Here is a 25,870-nt window from a genome sequence, read left to right as displayed (position 1 = left end):
GCCCATAGAACCTAAGCAATATACAAACACAGACCGTAGTGATAACATATACACACAAACAGGAATTCTCAGATGGCTACACTGTTTTTACTCGTATTGATTTGCTGACTGTCACATTTCCAAAGCTCTTAATGGCCTTTAGAAGAATCCTCAGTGTTCTTAAATGTGTGGTTGTACACATTTCTCTCTCTCTGCCCCCCCACCCCCCCACCCCAATAACTCCATGTAAATATGAAAGTATAGCAAAAATGTCTTGTCAGTTTCATCCTCACTGATGAACCAGCAAATCTGGGTACAGCAAGAGCCCTTGTTATTGTGCAGAGTGTGAAATGTATTCACTGGACTCAGGGACACTGTATTTTGCTTGGCGAGCCAAAGAAGGTCTGATTAGGGATGCAGTTCACGCTACGGCCTCCTATATTGTTTTTATTAACCAAGGCTATTGGCTTCTCAGTGGAGAGCTGACCAATTAGAGGAAAAAGCCTGTTTTGAGTCCCGCATGAGTGCTCAAGGAGTTAGAAAAACATCACCAGCAACCATTATTTAAGATCACCAAGGGAGTCAATAGAATTGGTAGTGGGGAGGGATGTGTGAATGTATGTGTATAAACTCAGAATTGGAAGTTATTGTTGTAACAATGAGCTTATACAAGTAATATGTGTGTGTGTGTCTGTGTGTGTGTGTTTCTGTGTGTGTGTGTTTCTGTGTGTGTGTGTGTGTGTTTCTGTGTGTGTGTGTGTTTCTGTGTGTGTGTGTTTTAACAAGTTGATTCGCTTATCATTCTCCCTGGTTGTTTATCATCACCTTGATTTCCAGGTCTGAACTCCATGCATCACCTCACTGCAATTAGGCTTTCCCTTTAAGGCAACTGTCATGTTAAGTTAATTTCAATCTAATGCATCATATAACTACCTGGGAGTGGTCAGAAACAGAATAGAAAGCCACTGGAGAAAAATAGCGTTATTCATGCCTATTCATGTAGGAACCAATCATATTCCACTTCGCTCCAAGGTGAAACTGAAAAGCAACCTGATGTTACCATGGGAATCTTGGCAGCTTGAATAAAGAACAGCTGGTGAAAAAGCAAAAATAACTATCATGTGACAATTATTAAACATAAGCATGGCACACAATTCTAGCACCTTAAATGATCTAATCTATAAGCCTGGCTCTATGTGTGGGTCTCAAAACTGCAGTGATTGATTCAATTTCAGTCCCCCATCAATATGTGTTATATGCAGGCCACATAACGGCATCATTGCGATGCTTCTGGTGTATCAGACGACATCTAGTGGAGTTAAGTCCCAGCGCGCTCTGGCCAACCAGCCTGGGAGGCATCCGATTAAATGCGTTAACAGGCCATTGATGAAGCAAATCTCCATTTGAAGAAGCGCATACCACAACGGCAACAGCCGCCGCGCTCATAACGAGAATGAGACCCCGGTGTCATGCGCTGGGAGAGAGCAGCCTCTGAAGGACCGGATGGTTTTCAAATGGGGTTGCCAAGCAACAAATAACACCATGATCGCAGCATCGCCACACTCACACAGAAAAGGCTGGCTGAGGAAAGAGGAGGAGGCAGAATTACAAGAACGTTAACTGCCGGATTCCGAGTGAGGCCCTGGCAGCGCCGTGAGGTCCGCGATGCGAAGACACGGAAGATGCCGGACAAAAGGAAGGAGTTGGTGGAGCGATGTCTGCTTTTATCCTCGTTTGACATAAATCTCCATGTGGGGGAGAGAAAGGTATATTCAGCATGTCAGTCTCTTTTGGTGACGCCCCCAAGTCTTTTTCCCTAATAGACTTTTATACAGATCGTTTTGTTCCTCGTGATCAGCTTGCTTCGTTTCCCGCCCTACACTCTGTAAACCCCTCACTCACCCTCTCCCCCCACCAAAGGGTGTGGGAGGGGGGAGGATAAGGGCACACTGGCTGGGCAAATTACCTCACCAGCTCAGAGTGGTAGAACCTAATTGCCTCCAGGGTACAGTGTGATGGAGGAGGTCAGTGAGGGACAGACCAAAATGTGACAGAGAAGATGGTGGGGGGTGGGGTTGAGTGCGGCGGGGGAGCCAAGTAGTTTGTCACATGAGGGTAGGGGAATGCGAGGCATAGAGCTGGACTAACAAGTTTCCGGAGAGACCTGATGGTTCTTCCCCAGTGTTGACTAGGCTGCGGCACTAATAAGCAGTACACAAGCGAATGAATAAATAAAGGGTGCCCTAAAGTTTTGTCAAAGAATTCATGTCTCCAAACTACACAGGCATGCATTCACCAGAACATGGCCACCCACATGTTGCAGCGTTTTTGAATAATGTTAAACTTATTGACTTCCAGTTGCTGTAGCTCATTAGTGCCACCAGATGGACAAAACATTTACTGCGCAGATTTAAACTGATAACACTGAACACAATTTTAACTTGTTTCACAAACTAAAATACATGAACCTTATAAGTATTTTTAATCTGAATTTGCATTTGTTTTTAGAATTGTTTTATTGTGAAATATAGTTTTTAAGTGAGAGGGTGATTGAATTTTACACGAAGTATATATTACTTATTCATAAAGTTGTTGTTACACTTAAAATATGGACAAATGTATTTCTACAATGTAAAAAGTATGATTTTTTCTTATATTTGGCCTCAGGAACATCCCTCTTCAGTGTCCAGCAGTAGTCTGTCAACATAGAGCGGATCCAATTTCCTTCGTGCCACTTTTCCAAACTCTGCATAATGGCATACCAGAACAACAAAATGACAAATGACAAACAAACAAAAACTATGGGTGATAAAGAAAATCTGAAACCACATTTGAATTCAGAATGTAAAAACACACAATAAATAGGTATTTATTTGCATGAAGCAACATCAGTGTTGACTAGTAATTGGTAAATAGAAATGTAACTGCGCATACAAGCATTGAGCAATGAAAAACTGAAAAGACGTTCCAACAGACCACATTTTCTTAAAGCAGGGTGGAAAAAATAAACAGCATACACTCTGGTGACTTATGTTGACTTATTTACTGAAAATGAACATATAAAGGAGTGACGCAGAAAAGTGCAACATGTTCTAAAACCCATAATCAAATAATACCACTTTTTTGCACACAATTTCTGGAATGCAGCTCCCTGAACTGTTTTTTTGGTTTTGTTAATTAATGTCAATGTCATTGCTGAAGACTGGGCTTTGTATGTTGTCTGTTCATACTAACAAGGTAATGATTCTCTTTAGGGGCTTCTTCTGTCTGAACTCGATCATTAAATTTGAGGAGTTCCGGTAGATTCCAGAGAGGCATCTGAAGTTCAGTCTAATTGACTCGTGGACATTTTTGAATCTGGACTAGACACTTCTGATCCCCCTTAGTGGCTAATTGGGCTGCAGTGGAGTTCATCTCCAAGACACACAAAATACACACACACACACACACACACACACACACACACACACACACACACACACACACACACACACACACACACACACACACACACACACACACACACACACACCACAAACCTGGGCTACACAGAAAGTTGTTTCCAAAGACAGATTGTGAGATTTGATAGCAGGGTGCTAGCACAGTTAGCAAGTTGAGTTGTGTCGTGCAAACTCATGCAGATTATATGAATGCTGGAGTGTATGGATACACGACAGTGAAGGTACAATTATGTCAAGCACATATTAAAAATTTAAAACAAAAGTCATTAATAACTTAAGCCATTTTTAAAAAAGATTTCTTTTATCTGTTCCTGTAAAAGTGTGTGTGTGTGTCATTCAAACTGCCATGAGTCACTAGCCTACAAATGAGTACTGCCAGTGGAATATCTCTCTCTGTGTGTCTCTCTCTCTTTCTCTCTCACTCCCTTACTCTTTGTCACTCTTTTTGTCTCCATCTCTCTCCCTACTGCTTCCCCTACTGCCTACAGATGCCTACATAACAGATATATATACATATGCACTGATCACTTTGTTGAACACTTTCGGACAATCAGAATTAAAGATTTGTCATTTCCAGTGGCTAATACTAATACTAATACTAATTATTCATAATAATGGAAATTTCATTAATAAATTAATAACATATCTGCATTGCCAGTTGTTGCTATGGCAGCAATGAAATAGGAAACCCTGTCTACTGATCTGCCTACACTCTTGGAACTTTAGAACACCATGAAATTAATTTTATGATTTGAACATCTACTTTTTCATATATAAACTGGCTCCTTCTCCTACAAATTCAGAGGCACTTTGCTTACACAGCGTATGATATCTTTGTGTGTGCGTGTGTGTGTGTGTGTGTGTGTGTGTGTGTGTGTGCTTGTGTGTGTGTGTGTATCTCACAATGTACCTGCATTTACATATTCTTACCAGGTGACAGATTAATGTCTTATGTTTATTTTTATGGATGTTAAATGTGATTAATATATTTGGTTCTTTCTTGACTTCTTAAAGTATTTGTTTGGAATACATTAACCTCCTAAACTCCAAGGAACTGTGGGTGTTTCCAGACTTACATTCCTCACTCTCACATCTACATGCCTTTGTATTAGTTTCAATGTATTTGCTGAATAATTCATAACAGTTAAAATATGCCTTAAGATTAATAACTGAACAATAAGCCCAGAGTTTAAGAGGTTAAACTACTTGTTTTCAGGGCACAGTTGGCAATTACCCTGCTTTGCAAACTATTGCCTCAGAACCGGTTTATGGTCCCAAAAAGGATGTCTTCACCAAGTATTAACATGCATCAGGACCAAGGGGTTATTGGTGTTTTGCATATATAAAATCAGCGAAAAACCATGCAAAGGCTGGGCCCACACCAGCACACAGAGAACTGCATTTCATTAATGTTCATGAAATCCAATTTAGCATTAGAATTTCACTTGCTTAAAAGAGAGTGAAACGGGCCACCATCTGCCATCAGGCTAACACTAGTTTACTGTGATGCCACTGCTGGGATAGCAGGACTGCAGACCTCTGTTTGGGGCGGAGTCAGCGGCTGCTTCAAACAAAGTTTGACTTTCAAAAAGAACGGTTGTTCAGCCAAAGAATGGATTTGTGACGTAGTGCAAGAAAATGATTGTAGATCTCAGCTGAGGTAAAAGAACCATTCCACCCACCTACTGAATACAGGATATAAACACACACACACACACACACACACATCCAAAGTTGGTGATGATGATATGATGATAATGAAATGATGATAATGTATGCAAACACACAAATACAAACATCCACGCACACAGACACACACACACACACACACACACACACACACGCACACACATACACTCACATGCAAACACTTTATATCCACTAAGACATAAAAAATTAAAAGGGATATGTAAAAAAGAAAAGCATTATGGAGGGTAATTTTACAAGGCAATACAAACCTGTTTATTACTCTTCAGAATGAACATTATGTTGTTAATCTCTATCTAATCCTATTTTTAATTTTGAGTTTTTACTGGCTAATTTTGCCTCAGGGGCAATATTATACATTTACTGTAAATCTGTGGCTGTTGTGATACCCTTAGAGAGAGCAGAGCCAAAGGGACCACTTTATAATTTTCTTATTGTTATGTTCTAAGAGTGTGTAACCTTTACAGTCCACATGTTGAAAAGAAAATCTGGCATATTCCAGATGCTCCAATGCATCTATACTCTGCTCCTTGTATGATGCGACACTGCGACACTCCGCTTGTTAGTGGAGAGAGACAGTCTCCTAACTCTTTTTATCAAAGTGAATGACCAACTGCGATTCCAATTAAATGCTGAGTGGGGGTGGAAATGTGTGAAAGATCATGACATTAATATCTGATGATTTATTTCCTCTACATGTCAACCATGTTCCCATCCTGCTGAACACTACAGGCTGCAGGAGTGTTCTGTGATTTACTGAGAAAAGTACAGCAAAGCCATTAACTCAGACCTCATTGTCCCCACACACCTGAAAATGCATCAAAGTTCTTTTGGTTTTCCCTCGTTCCCAGTTTTCACCAGCAGCCTCCCAAAACCAGCTCTGAAATACTAAGACGCTTCCCTCACAGGATAAACCCACCAGTTTGGAAAAGCAGAAGCTGTCTTGATACGCTTGGCTTGTCCTTACAGATGCCTGCTTCTGTGCTTTGTGACTGGGGAGGAGACTGATTCTGTCATCCTTGCTCCCTCAGTGAGAACGCAGCCAATCTCCAACAGATGGCACATGGCACAGCTGGGCTTTGAACCAAGCTCCCGGTAGCCATGCCGACCTCTGCTCTGCTAAGCATTGCTTTTTTTCCTGTGCCAAGCACCAGTGAATTAAAAAGCCAGCTTCACAAGCCCTTCATAACTCTTCACTGTTAAAGGCTGAAATTTTGAAAGACTAATCTTTTTAATGCCAGGATCTCCAGTCATACTCGCAGAGTCAAGTGACCTTGTTGTCAAAATCACTTGTGTCTTTTATAAGACACACAAGAAGTTAGACTTGGTGACAATACAGCCTGTAATTATCCTGAGGCTCCAGATATAGCTTTGTAAGATCACTGAGAAGCAACCTAAGGACTGAGTTGTAGACACTGTTATTAATTCATACAAAATAGGCCTCTAAAAGACAAATGAGAGAATGGAAATCTTTCATATGTACACTGGCCTCTTCGCATTTTTAGTGAAGACACTCATCTTAGGTCATATTGACAACTTGACATAATATTTCATATAACATGTTCTATCGGCATATTCGTAATCATATCAGAAACTTTACCATAAGGTCTGGGTACTGTAACACTACAGTGGAGGCTGCTTCTTGCATGTTTATAAAAAAAAAAAAAAAAAAGGCTCTATTCAAATATTAATAGAATTGCGCCTTGAGAAAAAAAAAAATCCAAGATTTTCCAGCAGCCTTTTGAAGTGTGGATGATCATTCCAAGAGCCATCAAGCGGTTTGCCAACATAATTGTGGCATTGCACCTGTGTATGGAACTGTACGAACAGTGGCAACATTCACAGCGTGGTTGGGGAAAGCAGGGCACCTTTTTATGAAGTAAACCGCCACATGTCCACGAATCACAGTGGCAGCTTTATGGATGCCTGATCTCCATGGGTCCCATGGCAAATGCTGGAAGCGTGTTCTGTCTTCGTTGCAGCGATATAATTAACAAGGCGAAAATGAGCCTTTCCAGATTGAGGGGATTGGAGAAGTGAAGAGGGTAAAACGGAGAAAAGGAGGGGGGGGGGGCGAGCCTAATGGTTCCCACTGTCATCCGGCAGGCTGCGGGATCCCCCAGCTGTAAATATGAACCCTCTCGTCTCATCTTTCATTAAAACACTGCGAATTTGTGAGGCTCTTTTCACGCAGTTCATAACTCACCGGCTTGAGGAGAGGCAAATTTACAGGCTTATGGCTTATCAATATGAATGAGGCACGTATTTTTGCCTTTGAATACCACTAAATCTCCGAATCATTACTTTATTTGTTATTTTGGGGGCTGGGGGTAGGCGTCTCTTATAATTGTAGTTCTATCATTTTTTTTTGGCTTGTAGTAATCCTATAAAATACTAAAAAATGGATTTAGTTTTAATGAGATCCATTCGATAATAGATTACATACTCAAGACAGAAGGTGTTCATATTCCACACAATGTGACAGGACGTTTCAAGACACAACACCCTGCCATGTGTTACCATATTTTAAAGAAAGGTCAAATGTCCTGTAACCCCCCCCGCTCCTCACTTTGTACTTACTGCCAGCACCTGATCTCCTGACTTTCTCCGCAGAATATATGCTGAGTATTCCCAGTGTCCTAACTCGTTGGAAAGCCATAAATTCATGGTGCAGAGCATTCAGAAATGCACTTAGGTTATGAGTAAACAGAGTGACTGCTTTGTAATTGCTTTTTACTTAAGTATCAAACTTACCTTATTTTAGTTTAGTGTCTATGTTGCTATGGTTTCTTGTTGCCTTGTTGCATGTGTTATTGTTTTGCTTTGTTTCCTGTTTTTGTTTTTCCTCGTTTATTGTCTCCACCCCTTATTAGTTTCACCTTATCCTCATTTTCCCTCATCAGCCTATGTATTTAAGACCCATGGTTCATATATATATATCCTGTGATATCCACTGGTCTGCATATTCTGGTTTTTGCTTCTCATTTGTCTCTGGATTTGTATTCTGTTATTCCTCATTTGATTTTCCCATGTGTTGTCTCTTCAATTATGTATTCTGGTAGTGTTTCTGTTTGTGGCACTCTGGACTATGGATTACGATTATGGATTTGCTCACAATAAACCTCGCTCTTCTCAGAATTTGTTACTCCCTCTCCATTGTACCGCATTATGGTTTGCTTTGATTCTGTTTGTTTTGTTTTTTAAATTCAACACATATAAAGGTGGTTGGACCACAAATAGTAAAGCAATATAAAGTAAATAAAGTTTTGAAAGAATAGGAATTATATGAACATCCTTTGTCACTAAATAATGCTAAATCAAGCTCATCATTAAATTGATTGTAACCTTTGAATGATAGATAATATGGCCATGGTTTCTTCTCACTGTGTTGAAATACCCGTGACACCTAGCTCCATGTTGTGATTTAGTTCTGTTCCCATGGTGATGTCTGCCATGTGGTTTTGTTTTGGTTTCTGTCTCTGCCCTCGTCTTGTGTCTTTCATTCTCTGTCCCTGATTAGAGCCAAGTGTTTCTAGTTTCTGTTCATTTACGTATATATTTATATCGCGTGTCTTCTGTTCTGATTTGTCGGTAACTGAGTATTTCTGTGTTGCCATTTGCTCCTTGTGATTGTCATTGACATGTTCATATCCATATTTGGTTTCATGTCTTTCCTTTGGCTTTTATTTCTAGTTTTGTTATGTATTATGTTTCACTGTCTTCTGGCTCATTGACCCTGAACTGCATTAAAGAAATAATTATTGATTTGCCCAAAATCCATCCACTACTCCTCTACATAAATGCATCTTTCTTCATGTCACTTGATGTTATAGATATTTATGTATTTATTTGCTAATTAAATCACTCATTTTTATGAATGGAATGATACTTTGACAATTTCTCTTAGGCCATTTTTAGCTTTTGTTCAAATATGGATCGAAATTGCATTTAAATAAACAAAGATTATCATTTTAAAGAACTGATTCTGTTGGTTAAAATGTCTCTACAATATACAATATTCAATATTCACACAACAAGCATTTTTTTTTTGCAATTGTTCCATTCAGTGTCAAAAATGGAATTTTCTGCACAGACTGGAAAGGGATAATTGTAGTGGGGCAATAGTAAACGATCCACTAAAACAAACTTCAGTACTTTTAATGTATTCCGAAGTACTGTATTGAATTTTCTATCCTTTGTTCCTCTTCACCTCTGCTGTTTGTCTTTTGTTGAAACAAACCACTGTGTTTTATTCTTAAACTATTCCTGGCCTACCTCTTGTCTGCATGATTAAAGCTCTGTACTCATACATGCTGACATACTCCTGATCACTGAAGTAGCCTTTGTAATCTTTCCATAATTGCTGATGAAGTTGTTCTTTCCATAAGAGAAAAGAAAAATTAAGATTTTCAAATTATCAAATGGCAACAGAAATGTATCAGATTATGAAATCACATTCTTCTGCTTGGCTTCTGGGAGCGGATGGAATCGGCCAGCTCTAATCTTCATTTTCTTGACTTACTGATAGATTTGGCCTGTTAGGGCAATAGAATCAGCTTGGACCAAGTAATTTCCCTAACCATCTGCTTGGATAGCTTAACACATGAAAAATGCCAATATCTCACTGTCCAATTACAGCAACCTTGATTTCAATCCACCACAACCTCAGGCTTACACTCTGATTGAGAGACCATGGAAATGTCTAGATCAGTCAAATCTAGATCAATCAACTGAGACTTATCATTACCAACCTTGAAAAGGCTGCTTTTCTGCTGAGATGACTTGCACCCACTGGAATCATGCCCAGTGAGTCTTGGTCATCCTCAGGGCTGATCGACATGAGTAAGTATGGTCTTTGATGAAAACAAAATCCAATCAGTAGACATTACGATGGTCACTAATGGTGAGAGCACTCTGACCAATAGGTTGTGGAATGGGTATATTTCAATATTTGCCTCTCAGCAGAAGGACCCCAACCTTTTTTCTCTCTCTGAATCCCATCATATTCCTGTAACTCTGGGTCTTCCCTGGCTCAAAACATATGATCTGCACATCTACTCAAAACACAGAGACATTATCTCTTGGCCCCTGGAATATATCAAAACCTGTTACCTGCTCTCCTCCCTATAATACTACTATCACCACTGAAAGCCCCTTTAGGCAATAGAAAACCCAGAGATCTCAGAACAATATCAGATATTAAAGCGGAAAATAGATCTGATTCTGATAATAGAGTATACCTCTTTCCATAGCAGGAATTCAGGCTGTTGAGGAATACGAATAAAAGGGAGTGTAATAAGACTTAATTTGCTCCTCAGCTTCCCCAGGCCAACGTACAAACCTCAAGTCAAAGCTCAAGTCAAAGCTCAAGTCCGGTCCTATATGAAGTCCAAGACTTCACAACTAACAGCACTAAGCTTGCTATTCTGCTGGTCCCTCAGATACACTGGTTCCATAGAGCTGCCCATTTTATTACTGATCTCCTTGTTTCTAATGACAATAATATATATGTTTTAATGCTATTTTCATCAAATGGCATTGACTTTCCAAAGCTTGACAACTAATCCCCTTAAGCTTCTCTCCCCTCTCTTTCTCATATTACTAAGATAAAACATCAGTGAACTGGAGCACAGTGCATCTAGTCAAGATTTGGACAGGCCCATAAAAGCCACTGCAGTAACCAGCAAGGCGACTGGATCCAGTTTTTTTTTCTGTGCGTCAAGTATGCACCAAACTCCCTTTGTAGTCTTTCCACTGGACCGACTCCATTCTAGTGTGTGCTCGGCTATTCTGCTACCAGCTGACAGACTGTGGTTTTCTAGGACCGCCACAATTTCATGCCAATGAGTCCTGTCCCTGGATGTTACTCGAGATGTTCTGCCAGCATTGGAGGTCATTGCAGCATGTTCCCTACACATGTGGCCCACTGATGTGGAGGTCAGTATCTAATAGCCAGTGCGGGCTACAATCCAGAGGACTGATCCTACTGGTCCTAATCCATGAACAGCAGGCAGGCAGAGTAGATGGGGATGAAGTTCCACTGACTGTTCTTTTAAGAGTTTAAGAAGCAACTCTTTCTTATCTCTGTACTGCCAACAAATGGTTGCAATTCCTGGGGGTGGAGGGAAATACAGGGGATGCACCATTGGGCACTGCTTTTCAACTGTACCTGGAAATAATTTCCTTGACAGTAAATTAAAATCTGAATTATGGTATTTGGACATAACAATTTTCCTGCAATGTTTGATCATGCTTATAACATATTTTATGGTGAGTAATGTCATGATACAGTGTGAGATGCACAAGTTAATCTCGTAACAATTACAAAACGCTGCACTTCAGTGGTCTGAGAGCCTATGTGTGAATATCCCTGGTCAGTGGTGGTATTTATATCCATTTTAATATATTTTCCTAGTCTGATATTCGGCAAATGGCCATCCTTAAATGGGATTAATCTGATCCCAAGTATTGTATTATGTTTTAAACTATTCAGTTGGTGCAAGGATTGTGCCTAAACCAGTTTCATTGTTCACAATCACCACAAATGTTTTTTATTAAGCTTTAACTAAACTACGGTATGCATCTGATATAAATGGCTTTTTGTCAAGTAAGAATTTTATATAAACTGTTTGGGACAGCTGTCTGCTGGAGGATATATATGATGAGTATCATATATGCTCCAAGTTTTTAACATATGCTGAATCACACAAATGAGTGTAACCACATTATCAATAAAATAACAGTCTATATCTATTTAATATACTTTGCAATTACATAAATTCCAAGGAGACAGCAATTCTTCTAAATTGCTCTGTACAAGAATGTCTGTCAAATGCTGTAACTGTAAATGCAAATGAATGAATTCATTAAGTTACCGCACAAATTATACCTTCATCACACTTGTTTCCATTATATCCACAAGCAAGCAGAGAAGCTTAGAAAGAAAAATCCCCTACACAGACCTCCATAATCACTCCCTTGATCGATCTGCTCTTCACATCCATCCTGGGCATCGTCACCCTGGTAGGTGGTATTTGGTTGCTCTGGCAGTGCCGTCGTGGCGGATGGGGATATTATAATGCCCCGGGCCCCTGTGCCAGCTTATCAGCATTCATAATTGCCAGCTTACTAACCACCAGCACCTGTTCTGCTCACCTGTTCTCCATATTCCAAATGCTCCAGAGACTACATAAATTCCCTCAATGGTTTCATTCTTTGCTTTCCTGCCAGGTTTCTTTGTGCAGCCTGGTCCTCACATATTGCAAGGTTTGGCTAGTTTGTTCTGTTCTGGCTCTGATCATTTATTTTGACTTCAAACATATTTGTGCTTTGATACGTTCCACTGTATTTTGACCATTGCCTGTTTTTGAGCATGTCTTAACAATGTAAGCCCCAAACACATACAGTGCAAGTCAAAAACTTTGGAGACATCTATGCTTCCTTTTTATCTTTTACAGTCATGGTGAAAACATAAAAACTATAATTATACATACAGAACTGTGCAGTGATTGAAAAGGGTTAAACAAATCATAACAATCTCTTGACATTTTCTCAGCCAGCTTTGTGAGTCCAGGCGAGGATACGTTTCCAACAATGCTTTGAATGATGCTCCCACACATGCAAATTGCTTGTTGGCTGAAGAAGTAAAGTTCTAAATAAAACTTCTCGGTGTGAGTTTCAATTTTTTTTTTCATATTTTGGAAATCATGCATAGACATAAACTTCAAATGTTTATCTTTGCCTTGAATGTAAGCATTTGATTAGAATGTCTTGAAGGTAATGAAGGACATGCATTCAATCGTGTGCTCTTACTGCTTCAGAATAAGCATTACGAAAAGCACTACTTTCACACTCGCTCCATCTAAAAATGCTGTGTTTGTAAGGTAATTTAAAAAACCTTACCTTTCTCTTGTTGTTGGGGCTCACGTACAAGTAACTAAGTATGGTCTTCACCCCCACTTTTTCATTAAGCTTCTCATAAGTGGTTCCATAGTCGGTTGACCTAGAATTTAATGAGAAGACTCGATGAAGCCTTGATGAATTAGTTGTTGCAATTAATGCCTACCGTACATTTTACACAGGGAAAGATCATGCATGCAATAAAATCATTTAGCTTATGTGTTGCTCTTATACAGGGTACATTGAATTATTTAATTTGTCATGCATGTGCATCAATAAGGAAGTGCTCATTAAAACTGAAGAGACTTTTTGTGGCAGGTTGTGTGAATGCATGTGTGCAGAAATTACTTTTCTATAAACTCCTTTGTTCTGCCCTTGCAAATGTTCAGTTATTCAAGTTTATCTGGAGTGACCCAGACGTTGCCTGTGTCCTGCTTAGTGAGACACTAATGTGGTCCTGAATTCCTGACACATAGATATATATCAGGATGGTCAAACATATGTGCAGTTAGCAAAAGTAATCCTGTTTGATCTTACTTTGCTAAGGTCAAGGCATTTTATGCTGCATGACTTCCCTTGCTCTCACAGTTGACAGGGCCAAAGAGAGTGAAGGCATCCATAATGTTTGCGGCATGTGAGATGAACAAGCAAATTCTCTCCGTTGGATTTCCTTTTTATAAGTCCTGAAGGCTACATTTTCCAAGTAGTTCTGCATGTGCAAAATGTGAATTCACTTGCTGTTCAGAGGAAGAACTATAGTGTATGAATCTCTGGGACTGACCTCTCAAAAGTTAAAATATTTACAGCATGATCCTTAGCAAGGATTTAGATACAGTCAAGGTTTTACTTTTGCTTTTCTGCTGGTGACAAATATCAGATTTGTTCACACACACATACACACACACACACACACACACACACACACACACACACACACACACACACACACACACTCAAATGCACACATACTATTTTGAGCGTAAACTCGTTTCCTGGAATTTCACAAGCTCCTTGCTTGCACAGCTGATTGTTATTGTATTAGATACATCATCCTGAATTTGATATGAACCGTAGTTACTTCTGTGACTACCCATGTAATCCTCATCCACTATATAATGAAGCTATCAGACGTGGCAACCCACAGGACCAATATCTGCTTGCCCTTGTATTTAAAAAATGGACAATTCCCCATATATGGTGGTCACCACGAAGTTCTGTACTATGCTCTACCCAGTCACCGCCCTTCACACAGGTCACTCCGGTCTTGAGTCGTTACACCTGTGTCTCTTTATTACTCATCAATCTGTGTTTATTACTCTCACCTGTTCCTCATTTGCTGCTTAGCGCCACCTTGTGTACATTCACCCCATTGTTGCTTCTGATGCTGGTCAGTTATTGTCTGATCTGTAGTTTTGCCATCCAGATTGTGTCTTTGTGTAACTGCATGTATTTATGAGCTTGCTTTTGTTTTCATTAAAACCATTCAAGCCTACTCTACTCATGATTGAGTAGGCTTTCCCTGTACAGTCATCCATGACAATTTTTATATGCGAATGTTAATTTAAACCAGATTTAAAACCAGGCTGAACTGAATTATCACATAATTAATGAATTTTAATCAGTATATATTAATATATATATATATATATATATATATATATATATATATATATATATATATATATATATATATATATAATTAGACATTGATATATAGATTGATTTCAGACAGAGAGACAATTTTGTTATATGATAAACATCTTTTTCACCAAACTTCTTTTTATTTAATTTTATTTATTTATTTATTATTTATTTTGTGGAGCACAGTGAAAATCCTTCAGTGGACATTATAAAATATTCAGATCCTGGTCAAAGCACTAATATGAAATTTGCGTTTTGTTGAGATCTGACATTTCAAACTTCTCAAACTTTCAACAACTTTTCTAAACTGCCACTTCACAACTTTTTTGGACAAGATAGCCTAATCAAGGGTTCATGCAAGATTTTATGGATGAGGCTAGAATGCTGAGTTCAGACTTAATCAAAATATATATTCTTCTTAAGTGCTAGCAATCAGATACATGGATAAAAAAATGGCCTTGATATAAGAGTTTGTCTCATGCTTACGTGCCTCTTGAACATGCATTCTGAAACCACAGGTGAGCTACTTTTAAGCCTTGCCTTCTAACAGTTTTCAACTTTGTTGGTTCGAGATGTACTCACACCAGAAATACTCTGGCAAAGAAGACATTCCCTTTCACGATGACCTAAAACCAGATTCCTATACCTTAGGCTGTAATCAGGGAAATACATTATAAAACTTCTCTGAGATCAGCATAAAACAGCAACCAACGGCAGGTCCAACAATAAATAGCCCAACTCCAGTGGGTCCTTTTCCTGATGGGATGTATAATGAAATGGTTACAGAGCTGATGAAATACAGCACTTTCTCTCTGGACCCAGATGGCTGAAGGTGATTCATGACCATAGCAGCACGTTGCTATAGGGGTCACATTGGTCTATGGGAAAATTACATCATCTTTCTATTGATCAGCCCCTCGTAGCCTCAATCTCAAAAGGCATGTGATTTAACGACGCTCAGCTGGACCTGCGAAACGTCCCTTCCATTTCCTCCATGAAGCCCCTGAAATGGCCCCTCCCAAGAATCCGAAAGAAAAGCGGGCGAAAAATAGGATATGCCATGTGCAAGGCAATGAATGGCTCTCAAGGACAAGCTTTGGTTTCGCGAGATTTAGTCACTGACTCAATTGGCTGTAATAAGCACTTATTTAGGTACTTAAACCTACTGTGGTTTGCCTGAATGGCTCATGCTTTCCTTCGTACAGATCGAAGGTCACTGAAGGGGTGCCCAGCTGTGAGGGCAGAGGGAGGAGACTTTAATTCTCTGTGCTGCAGAACAGGAAGGTTGCCTGCTCAATGAGGACAGCTCAGACAACGCTGCTGGTCCCTCATTTCCGAACGCATGCAGCGGTTAAAAACGTTTACGGGCCTGCTGCTAACCTCAGCACAGACTTTCTGCACAGACGCCGTGCCTGTGCTGAGTATGGGGGAGGGGGTGGGACTCTGGGTCATTCACGCTTCCGCTACTCCTAAGCCACATGGGTGTTGCCACAGGGCTTTGGCTTAGGGATGCCTGCTGTCCTGGAAAGATGGAGCTGCTCTGCTCAATGGCTGGGAACTTCATGAAGGGGAAAGAAGCATTGCTTTAGCTCACGCTGTAGCAAGAAGCGCAAGCTCCCCCGAAGCCCCAAAGTCAGACAGTCTACTGATGCACATACTGTCTACTGATAAATAAATGTATGTATGTACATCGTCCCTCGAGGTCACAGCATGTCTCCACTCAGTGCCTCCTTTACAAAATGTCCCTTTTTTAGAGAATCACCCCTTTTATGCATCTTAACTTACTCAATACTTTACTTACTAAACATACGTTGTTTCAATGAGCACCAGACCTGCAGATGTTTAAAGTCAAACACGTGGTTGCACTATAAAGCACTATGGCACTCAAAATAACCATGCTAAATAAGGTTATATGTAAATATGCCAAGGCAGAGCACAGTAAGGTTAAAAAAAACCATGTTTTACACTCTAAATGTAAATGTATAATGGAAATGATGGGCATAAACCATGACTTGCCATCCACTTTAGGTGTATTTCAGATAGCAGTCATATTGTTTTGATTAGGCACATGTTCTATGGTGATATATTAAAGCACAGCACATTAGGTCAAGGGCGCTCTGCTTAAAGTGGTATCACCATGCTATATAACAGAAACTAATTATCAGCTCTTCCTCATCTTCACAGGCAGGGGAAGTAACTCTACTCCGTATTGCTGATTTGATTAATTGGCTTTCGGTTGTGAGAAAATGTAATGCTAGGTCACAAGGTGAATGACTGTGGTGCCGCCTAACGAATTAATTGTGTGTGTATGGGTTAGACGGAAGCTTCGGAGAGCATTGCAAATTAATTGACCAGTGTGGTAGGGAACTTGGCGTCCGGCGAAGAGGAGTGACTTCCTCTTCTCCATTCTCAGAGCTCTCCCACCGCCCTCTCTTTGCCGCTCCACTCCCCTCCCCCCAACAGCTCAGTAAACCTCACACGTACAGCGAGGTGCATGCACCACACGTGGAGTGCCGCTGTCATCTACAGCTGCTATTATGCCATCTGATTTGCTGTGGTGTAAGCCCGTCTAAGCAGCAAAGACCCTCCTAGGCTAGAAAAGGTTCGCTTTGCCATTGTGGTTCCAAGGGTTTGTTTAAATGATAGCCAAGGCCAATGCTTGCCTGTCTCCTTGATGTGCTGCGAACTGACAGGTCCAGCTTTCATTTGACTGCATCTGTGTGAGCGTTGTGAGGCTCCTCTAAGCCGTTATGTTTGAGGCAGGGATTTTTAAAGCTTCCCCTCCCTTCTCATACAGTCATAAATAATTCTCTCAGTGAGCTACGGGCTATGAGGCCTACAACCAGCGTGTTTGGACGTAGTGCGGGAGCGAGCGGCTATATGACGGATGCACCATTAACGGGGTAATGTGGCATTATCGGTCTATTAACAGCCGATCGTCTCTGCTTAAAAGTCGTCGAGCCATGCTTTGGAGGAGGGATTTGCATAGCCTGGTACATTGAGCCTGAGCACAGTTAAAGAACTGGAGAGGCCAAAAGTGATGATATTCAAGGCTTAGACCTTAGACGCTTTTAACAGGAATGCTTGACTGAAACGCACGAAATGTGGATAGTAATCAATTAAAGGTGGTGGTGGCCAATTAGCTTGAGGTCATTTGCATATTGCTAATGCTTTCATTGGCAATCAGTTAAGCCATAATCCATTTTTGTCAATTTTTCATGACCAGTGTTTTAACAGACTTTGGATAGACAGACAAGCTCTCCTCAATGTCGAGCATAACAACAACACATTGGATTTGTAATGAGAATATCATCATAACAATTATGACAAACTGTTAACATGATCAGATCAAAATGCATGATATGATTTATCCTATTCCTTATTGTAATATATTTGTCATAGCTGAAATTAGCCAGTAATATATTTAGGAGCTTTTATATGATTATTTGTTCTCTGTTCTTACAAAGAAACTTTTAACGTTATTTTTAACATTTTTAACTTTTTAACATTATTTTAACAAGCTGGAAATTGGATTTCACTCAAATTCCTAAGAAATGCTTTACCTGCAAACCAAGTCATAACCATTGCCTTAACTATTCGTGTAACCTTGGTTATACAAACACTTCGGAATTCAAGTGAACTATTGAATACAGAATGCTTTCATTTGAGTGAATTCACATCTAAACTGGGTGAACCATATAAATCATAGCCCGTTTTATACCCAGAAAATATATCTAAACAATTCAATATTTAATGTTTGTTTAGAAATCCTATGTAGTATATTACTATTGAAAGTGTGTGAACTGTTCAACAGATAATTTGGTTTATTTTTTGATAATCTAAAATTGATTTAAAAATCAGTGATATTGTCAGCTTTGCCTTTTGCCAATCACCTATAATCGGTTATAACAGTTTGTGGAAGATTTTTCTTGTAGAACCTTTCAACTCTGGAACACTGAATATATAGAATACAGTGATTCTATAGGTAAATAAATCCAGATGTACTCATATTGCCTGGCCTATATATGGTTTGCTGGGACTTTGATTTCATTTTATTTGATTTTATATTTCATAATTTGCTCAATGTCATTTATGCTCTTTATATTAAATTTGTTTAATCTGTCCTATATAATGCTCTTTGATATTCTGCAAATAAAATGCCTCAAAAATAAATAAATAAATAAACAATAATAATATATTTATTATTGTTTTTGCTGTTGTTGTTGTTGTTATCTCATTTCTAATTAACTGTGAAGGTCTTCAGGTCCAAGCACAACAAAAACTGTGCAATTGTTCAATCACTTAGGGATCTCACCATGCACTTTGAAATGCAAATTTTCTAAATTAACAGGTTGCCTTCTTTTACCACAGGATTTGGCTCTTATACACGTTGACTGCATAATCATCTTCCACAAATAACCACTGTCAGAGATGAGGTCATACGCGCACGCTTGCTTTTCACAGGAGAGGCACGCGCATGTGCAAAATGAAGTTGATCATGTGCTCCCACCTCCACAAAGAGCTCTCGGTGACACTGCCCAGGTTGAAGTCGTAGAGCTTGGTCAGCATGAGAATCACCTGAAAAAGAAAAATAGAACCATACGGTTACTCCAAATCACCCGTACCATATGAGGCGCCAGTAAAGTGCGATCCACATATTTATATAACTAAGTAAGGTGACATGATTTGCATTGTACATGCTAATCACACAGTAACTCTGGAGGACGCATTGTGGTGCTTGCCGCTACAATATGTGACTCGGTCCCCACATCCAGTGACAGAAATGTACGATCAGCAAGGCATTGTTTGTTCTGTAAGGCAATGGTTGGGCTGAAGGGAAAGATGGACAAAAAGAGAATGCCAAAGCTACATCTCAAGCTTCCTTTGTCATCACCGTCACCATTTTCCGTTTATATGGCATCTTTCTCCATTCTCACAGTCACTTTAAAGGAAATCAATAAGCGCAGAGGAAAGCTACACACTCAGGGAGCATTCAAGATCACCATTTTCAAAGGCTGAATGAGGAATGGAAATGGAAACACAACGGAAAATAAAGATTACGTTTTTTTTCCAACTATCCTTGTTTTTAATTGCAGAACCACTTTTAGAATATCAAACTAAAACACATGCAGCCCTTATTCTGCATTCACATCAAATCATGGATATGCCCTTAGTATGAACTTTTTGTGCTGGTGAAAAAGTAGTCTCTACCTTTCAAAACTTCAAAGCCCACAATTCTTTAGCATGGAGCATTGCTGCACTAAAAAGTACACTGGTGCAAAACTCTGTGAAAAGATACAGCAGCCTTCCTGTGTGACAGGCTAATTATTTCTATCTTCATTATTTAATCATGTCGTGCTAAATCTCGATACCAGTCGGCAAATATTCTTTAGAGCGTGCAATGGGGGAACCAGACTTTGCTAAGTAGGTCGATCACAGTCCTTGGGGGAAAGTGAGAGCGCATCATGTCACATTTTGCCTATAGCAAAGAGGGGAAGAACACACGGAAGCTTGCTGTCTATTGGCTGCAAGACCTTGGGCTTGGCCGAATTCGAATCTCCGAGACTTGCGTGGCGGAGGTGGACTGGTGCAGATGCACTGTAATGCGGAGGGGATAATTACGTGATCGTTATATGGTGGTGTTCCCAGGGCCTGCACCTCAGCAAGCCTCCTCCACTCACAGACATTATTTATTTATTTATTTTTAGATGCAAAGCCGATCTTCAGGTGAGCGTCGTGACTTTTACCCATGTATGCACCGGCTGGCCCCGGAGGCGGCGTGTGGGGGGTGGGGGGGGGGGTTGTCAGCATCTACAAGGTGTAAACACATGCACCTGGCTGGCGGAGTCGCGTCCCCCGCATAGCGTCTGTCGCCTCGCTCATTACCCATCCGCATCTGCGGCCCACCGCCTGCGGCCTGTGCGAGGCTCTGATCTGTGCCTTTGTTCACAGGGGGAGCGCTAGCCGACGGTAAGGGCTGCCCTTTACGCGGCAAACCAGTGAACAGATGCCACACATTTTGAGCACCAGCACCACATTGACGAGAGTCTGCTTTTGAACCCATCTGCACAGTTTTTGAAAAATCGGACTTAAATTGAACAAACTGTTCTCTCAGATGAATGTAAGGGAAGGCATAGTTTGACAATGATAATCCTAAACACTAAAAAAGCAGTGCAACGCAGCAGTGTTGTTTTGTTTTTTTTTTACATCATGAATTGTTTGAGTTGATGTGAGTATCATTCACTTAGTTATATTCAAGTTAATTAATTAATTCTGCAAAAATATACTGCAATAAATCTGTTTCTCTGTCACTGTATAGCCACTGTTCCAGTACACAGTCCATCACTGGTCCTTTGGAGCAATACACCAGGCTGTGTCCTCTCCTTCCTTGGAATATGTGTCTAAGAAGTGCAGGATTAAAATCAGCATACAGAGATCGCACAAAAATACCTTCATGTTCCATGGCATTTTAGACCGTTATAAGATTAATAACCTTCAGACTTTTGTTAATGGATTTTTCTTCTGGCTGCTTTCCAGTTCATTTGTAAATGTCTTTTCAATCAGTGCTGACTTTCACTCGTGCTGCAGTCGATTAAAACACCAGTTCTATCCTCTGACACTTTATGCCCTAAAGCCTCTGGATTCTGTTATCCCTGGTGCATTTGTTTTCTCCCTCTGTACATATTTTGTGGGCTATTTAACCATCCAACAATTCTTACTATGACCAAGACATGGTTGGTGGGTTGGTTGATTTTTTAAATTTTTTTTATTGACTTGACATCAGGGCAAATCAAGGCCCTATAAAACATTCTCTAATGATATGGTTGCAAATAAAGTCCCAGACATGATATTCCCCCTTTGCCCTGGCACCTGAACAGCTCTGCTGATTTTCGCATGCCAATGTGCAACGATAAACTAGACGGGACGAAGCTGGAACTGGGTCTCGTCTCAGCATAAATGGGGCACCATTGAATTAATAGCGATTCGCAAGGGGGTCTTAGTTGCAAACTAAGATGCATTGGGTAGGGTGGAGGGGGGAGGGGAGTGACTAACCTTAAATGGGTAATGAGGGTGCAGTGGCACGCACTACTACTGCAACAGGCAGTGGGCACTGGCACTGCTCACTAACTAGGAGAGTCAGTAAGGCTAGAAGTGTGTGTGTGTGTGTGTGTGTGTGTGTGTGTGAGAGCATGCATGTGAACGAGCAAACGGGTGTAAATTAAGGCATGAGAGAGAGAGAGAGGTTCTCTAAGCCTCTTAGTGTCCTTAAGCCTGTATGTGAGACAGTGAATGACTGCCTAAGTGTGACCAAGAGTGTCACTGTGTCAGTTAGTACATGTGTGCATTATGCATTAGCCTCCTTTCTTGTGCCAGTCCAAATCACCCTGGTGCACATGAGTGCGCACGTACATGCGTGCATGCATGCCATTCCATTCCCACGTGCAAACTCGTGCATCTGCCCCATGCGGACATTGACTATTGACTATGTGTGAGGCCCGGATGGGGCCTTTAGGAATGAGACGCAAAAAAAAAAAAAAGTTCAGGACAGCAGGCATGCAAGGCCCTTCTGTCCACTACATACGGCCAGTCGCATAGGTGGCCCTTGGCACAGCCTGCTGTCAGATGGAGCCCCACTGCAGGCTGCATATGCTACGGGGTGCTGTGTGCCAGTTACACCTAGTGGGGATACTCTCAATACAGCTTCCCTGCAGGAGTCTGGATAGAACTTTTACCCTGTACTTAGCCCCGAAGGCACAACTTTTAGAACACTGTAAGCTGTACCAAGTATTTTATGGGAATGCAAGTAACTGTGACGAAAAAGGAAATTGATTCTTTCTAATCATAATGAGGGGATGTTATGTGCATCAGGAATCATCATATTCCTATAACCCAGCTGCAGGTTTTCCGACCTTTATAGCACCAGAAATCTGAATGGTGAGGGAAGGCAATTTGGATGGGTGAATATATATACTGGCTGGAAAAGTGAGACAGAGAACCTGAAAAGCCCGCCTCTGGACGTGGCTGGTTTCACAGATCGACGGCCCAAAGTGGCTCCTGACGGCGAAGCGAATTAGTCGCGTTTTCCATCAAGGCAGCACAGTTCTCACTACGCCGGCGTTTGTGCTGCTAGCACTAACCTTTCTTAGCACCTGCTGTTCTGCCTCTGACTCTCTAATGCTAATCCCTGGCTTTCTAAAGAAAAAAAAGACTTGAAGGTCCATAAACATGCATTCACAAAAAAAGAAAGTCTTCTCTGGTGTGAGTAAACAAATGTAGAAGGCTGAACCACATGAAGAGTTTATAGCTTTCACAAAATGATTCAGCTTGAAATGGGTAGCATTGCTACTTTTTCAAAGTATTATACTTTTCAAAGTATTATCATCCTTCATCTATAAACATTCAGTAAATATTTGCATTATTTTGATTTGTTTTGCCTTTTAGCCACTGTGCAGCATTCACTGGCTTGTGCTGGACACTGCCAGTCTCTGCCAATGCAAGCAAGCCTGGCGATGAAATTCGAATCCTTTAGATTCAACGGTGTCACTTCAATAAAACACCAATTTAATCTTCCCATGTATCCCCCTGACATGGTAAAGTGTTATCGCACCTCCAGATGACATCACGCACAGCCTCGGCTGCGAGAATTCAAACACTGGAGATGAGGCAGAAGAGGAAATGTTATTTCTATATTTAACAGATAGACAAACACCACACAAACCAACCCCATCAACTTGGTGGAGAAAGCAAAAAAAAAAAAAGATCAAATCTGTCAAGAGAAAGAATTAACCACCCATTCAGGTAATTTCCTATGTGGATTAGTTCTTGTCATGCTCCTGTACTGTGCGAATACTCACAAATCTTTCTGTGTGTTTCAAAGTAGCAATGAATTTCCTTCCAGGCCTTGCTTTATGGGTGAAGCAAAGGCGCGTGTCACTGTCAGAGAGCAAGATTTCTGGCTTGATTTGCACTGGAATGGATGAAAACACATCACTACATTGGTGATGCAAACATGCATACCCCCTCTAGTTGAAATGTAAATACATGCTACTGTTGACAAGGCATAACTAGCCGGTGTTGGTGTTATTTATTTATTTATTTTTGCTGTTTGTCTTGCAAATAAGCAAGTCAGGTGTTTGTCAACTAAAAATTGGCAGCAATTGCCATTAGTGTTTCAGTCAGGGAGAAAATAAGTAAACTTGTCTTGGAAATGGCCTGATGTGTTTTTGTTTTGAATTGTTCCCCCTCTGCAGGGTCTGTCTCATATCAGATCATATGGCAAAGCATCACTCCATCTGAAAGAAACACGGTGCACTAGGGTTGGTACTTAGGTCAGCCTGACAGCATGTCGTAAAGGTCAGCTCTATGGTCAGGTCTCTTTGAGCTAGTCAAATGGCTATATAGAAACCTTCCCTCTCTCAAAATGCCAAGCTTTGATACCATCTTGTTCATAATTGTAACAATTATACTGTATAAGAGAGATATTCAATTCTAAATCTCAAATCCAAGTCCAGTCCTGGATTTTGTAATAGAACATGTTATAAAACGTGGGTATTCACATCACAACCCTTAGTGTCCAGGTATGACAGATTTCCATCCTCCCTTTAACTAGGAGTCAGCAACTACATGTAATGTTTGCCCGAGTACTGAAGGGCGTGGAGCAGGACACACAGATTTCCTCGACAAGGACAAACATTTAATTGAAACCAAAAGACAATGGCACTCACATGATTTACAAACAATAAACGCCACATGGTTAACACAGAACAAACACGATAAACACGGTAACATTTAACAGTGACAAAATAACATTTAACACTAACAATAACCGACCACACTGCACACAATGACGAGTTTAAATACACAGAAGACTACCACAATACAGGTGTGTGCAAGTGTGGCCACGAAACAGGATCCTCCCACTGCACATGGTGGGCCAAACCACGTGACTCGCGGGAGGAAAGCGTTCCATGACACTACAAAATTACATTAACTGTACAATTACAAAATCCTGGACTACCTATTTGAGGTTTATAGTTAAAACCGCCACTGTATTACTGTCAAACATTCAGCTTTATAAACGTGTGCACCCTTACTTTTTAACCTTTAGTGTATATATATATATATATATATATATATATATATATATATATATATATATATATATATATATATATAAATATATATATATATATATATACATATACATATATATATATATATATACACACACACACACACACACACACACACACACACACACACACACACACACAGAGATTTATTAAGGTGAACAAGGTTTTGTCCAAATAATAAGTAGAAACCTGCTTAGTATGATGTACTAAATCAGCATAGTGTTCTGCGACCACCTGACCAGACTTTTGCTTTAATAAGCTCTAAACATTTTTTCTCAAGAGTATATTTTTCACCGGTCCCTAACCTTGATATTATGCATGACTCTCCTCCCGCACATCACAAATTTACCCTAAATGCCCAACTTGCATTTCCATTCTGGAGGTCTGCTCTGGGCAATCACTGTTTAGGGTGTTGTGTTTTCCTGTTTGGTTTGTGTTGAGTTTGAAGGCTGCTAAACCTCCATCAATGTTCCTCTCACACTCGATGACAACGCTGAGTGGCAACCCTGATGAGCACTTCACAGCAAAACTGCGCCTTCTTCCTAAGTATGCACGACGTGTCTGTGCTGAAGGAGCCTGGACAATGAGACAGACGAGCTATTGTTAACTCTATGGATAGAGCAAACTGCTTAAGTGTACACTGAGCAAGGCCTCCTGAGGAAGTGGTGTCTCACAAACACTGACTTTAGCTCAGAGCAGATGTGTCTGTTTATCTTGAAGCTCCTGGACAGAGGCAGTATTATTAAGACTGATCTTATCTCTGGGGCCATGGGAATTGGTGAGCTCTGCTTCTTTGTTTGTTTGTTTGTTTGTTTGTTTGTTTGTTTGTTTGTTTTCCCCAGCTGGTATTTTGAGAAGTAAGATTTCACAGGATTCTTGCATTTAAATTAACTTATGTTTGTCACAAATAAGTGGTTGTTTGAAATTCACACTGAATTTCTTAATTTGATCTTCTTTCCCTGTGTTTAAGCATCTCATCAGTGGGATCAAAGGCTCTGCATCAGGAGTAGCTAGATTCCAAACTGAGGGTTTAGTTACTTTGTAATTAGA

The 25,870-nt window shown here is 40.3% G+C and overlaps 1 protein-coding gene across 2 annotated transcripts in view; it reads right to left on the bottom strand.

The window, feature by feature from the left end:
• Positions 1–25,870, bottom strand: part of LOC113576364 (VPS10 domain-containing receptor SorCS1) — a 119,148-nt gene that overhangs the window by 42,489 nt on the left and 50,789 nt on the right. For both annotated transcript variants that reach the window (XM_027008405.2, XM_027008406.2), the window contains exons 2-3: positions 19,198–19,265; positions 13,050–13,149 (exon numbers count right to left, since the gene is read on the bottom strand). In XM_027008405.2, the coding sequence (XP_026864206.2) occupies positions 13,050–13,149; positions 19,198–19,265 (168 nt within the window). The remainder of the gene's footprint in view (positions 1–13,049; positions 13,150–19,197; positions 19,266–25,870) is intronic.

This window comes from Electrophorus electricus, chromosome 16 (assembly GCF_013358815.1).
Source record: "Electrophorus electricus isolate fEleEle1 chromosome 16, fEleEle1.pri, whole genome shotgun sequence".
In the NCBI taxonomy this organism is placed as follows: Eukaryota; Metazoa; Chordata; class Actinopteri; order Gymnotiformes; family Gymnotidae; genus Electrophorus; species Electrophorus electricus.
This window is presented reverse-complemented; position numbering and strand designations above follow the sequence as displayed.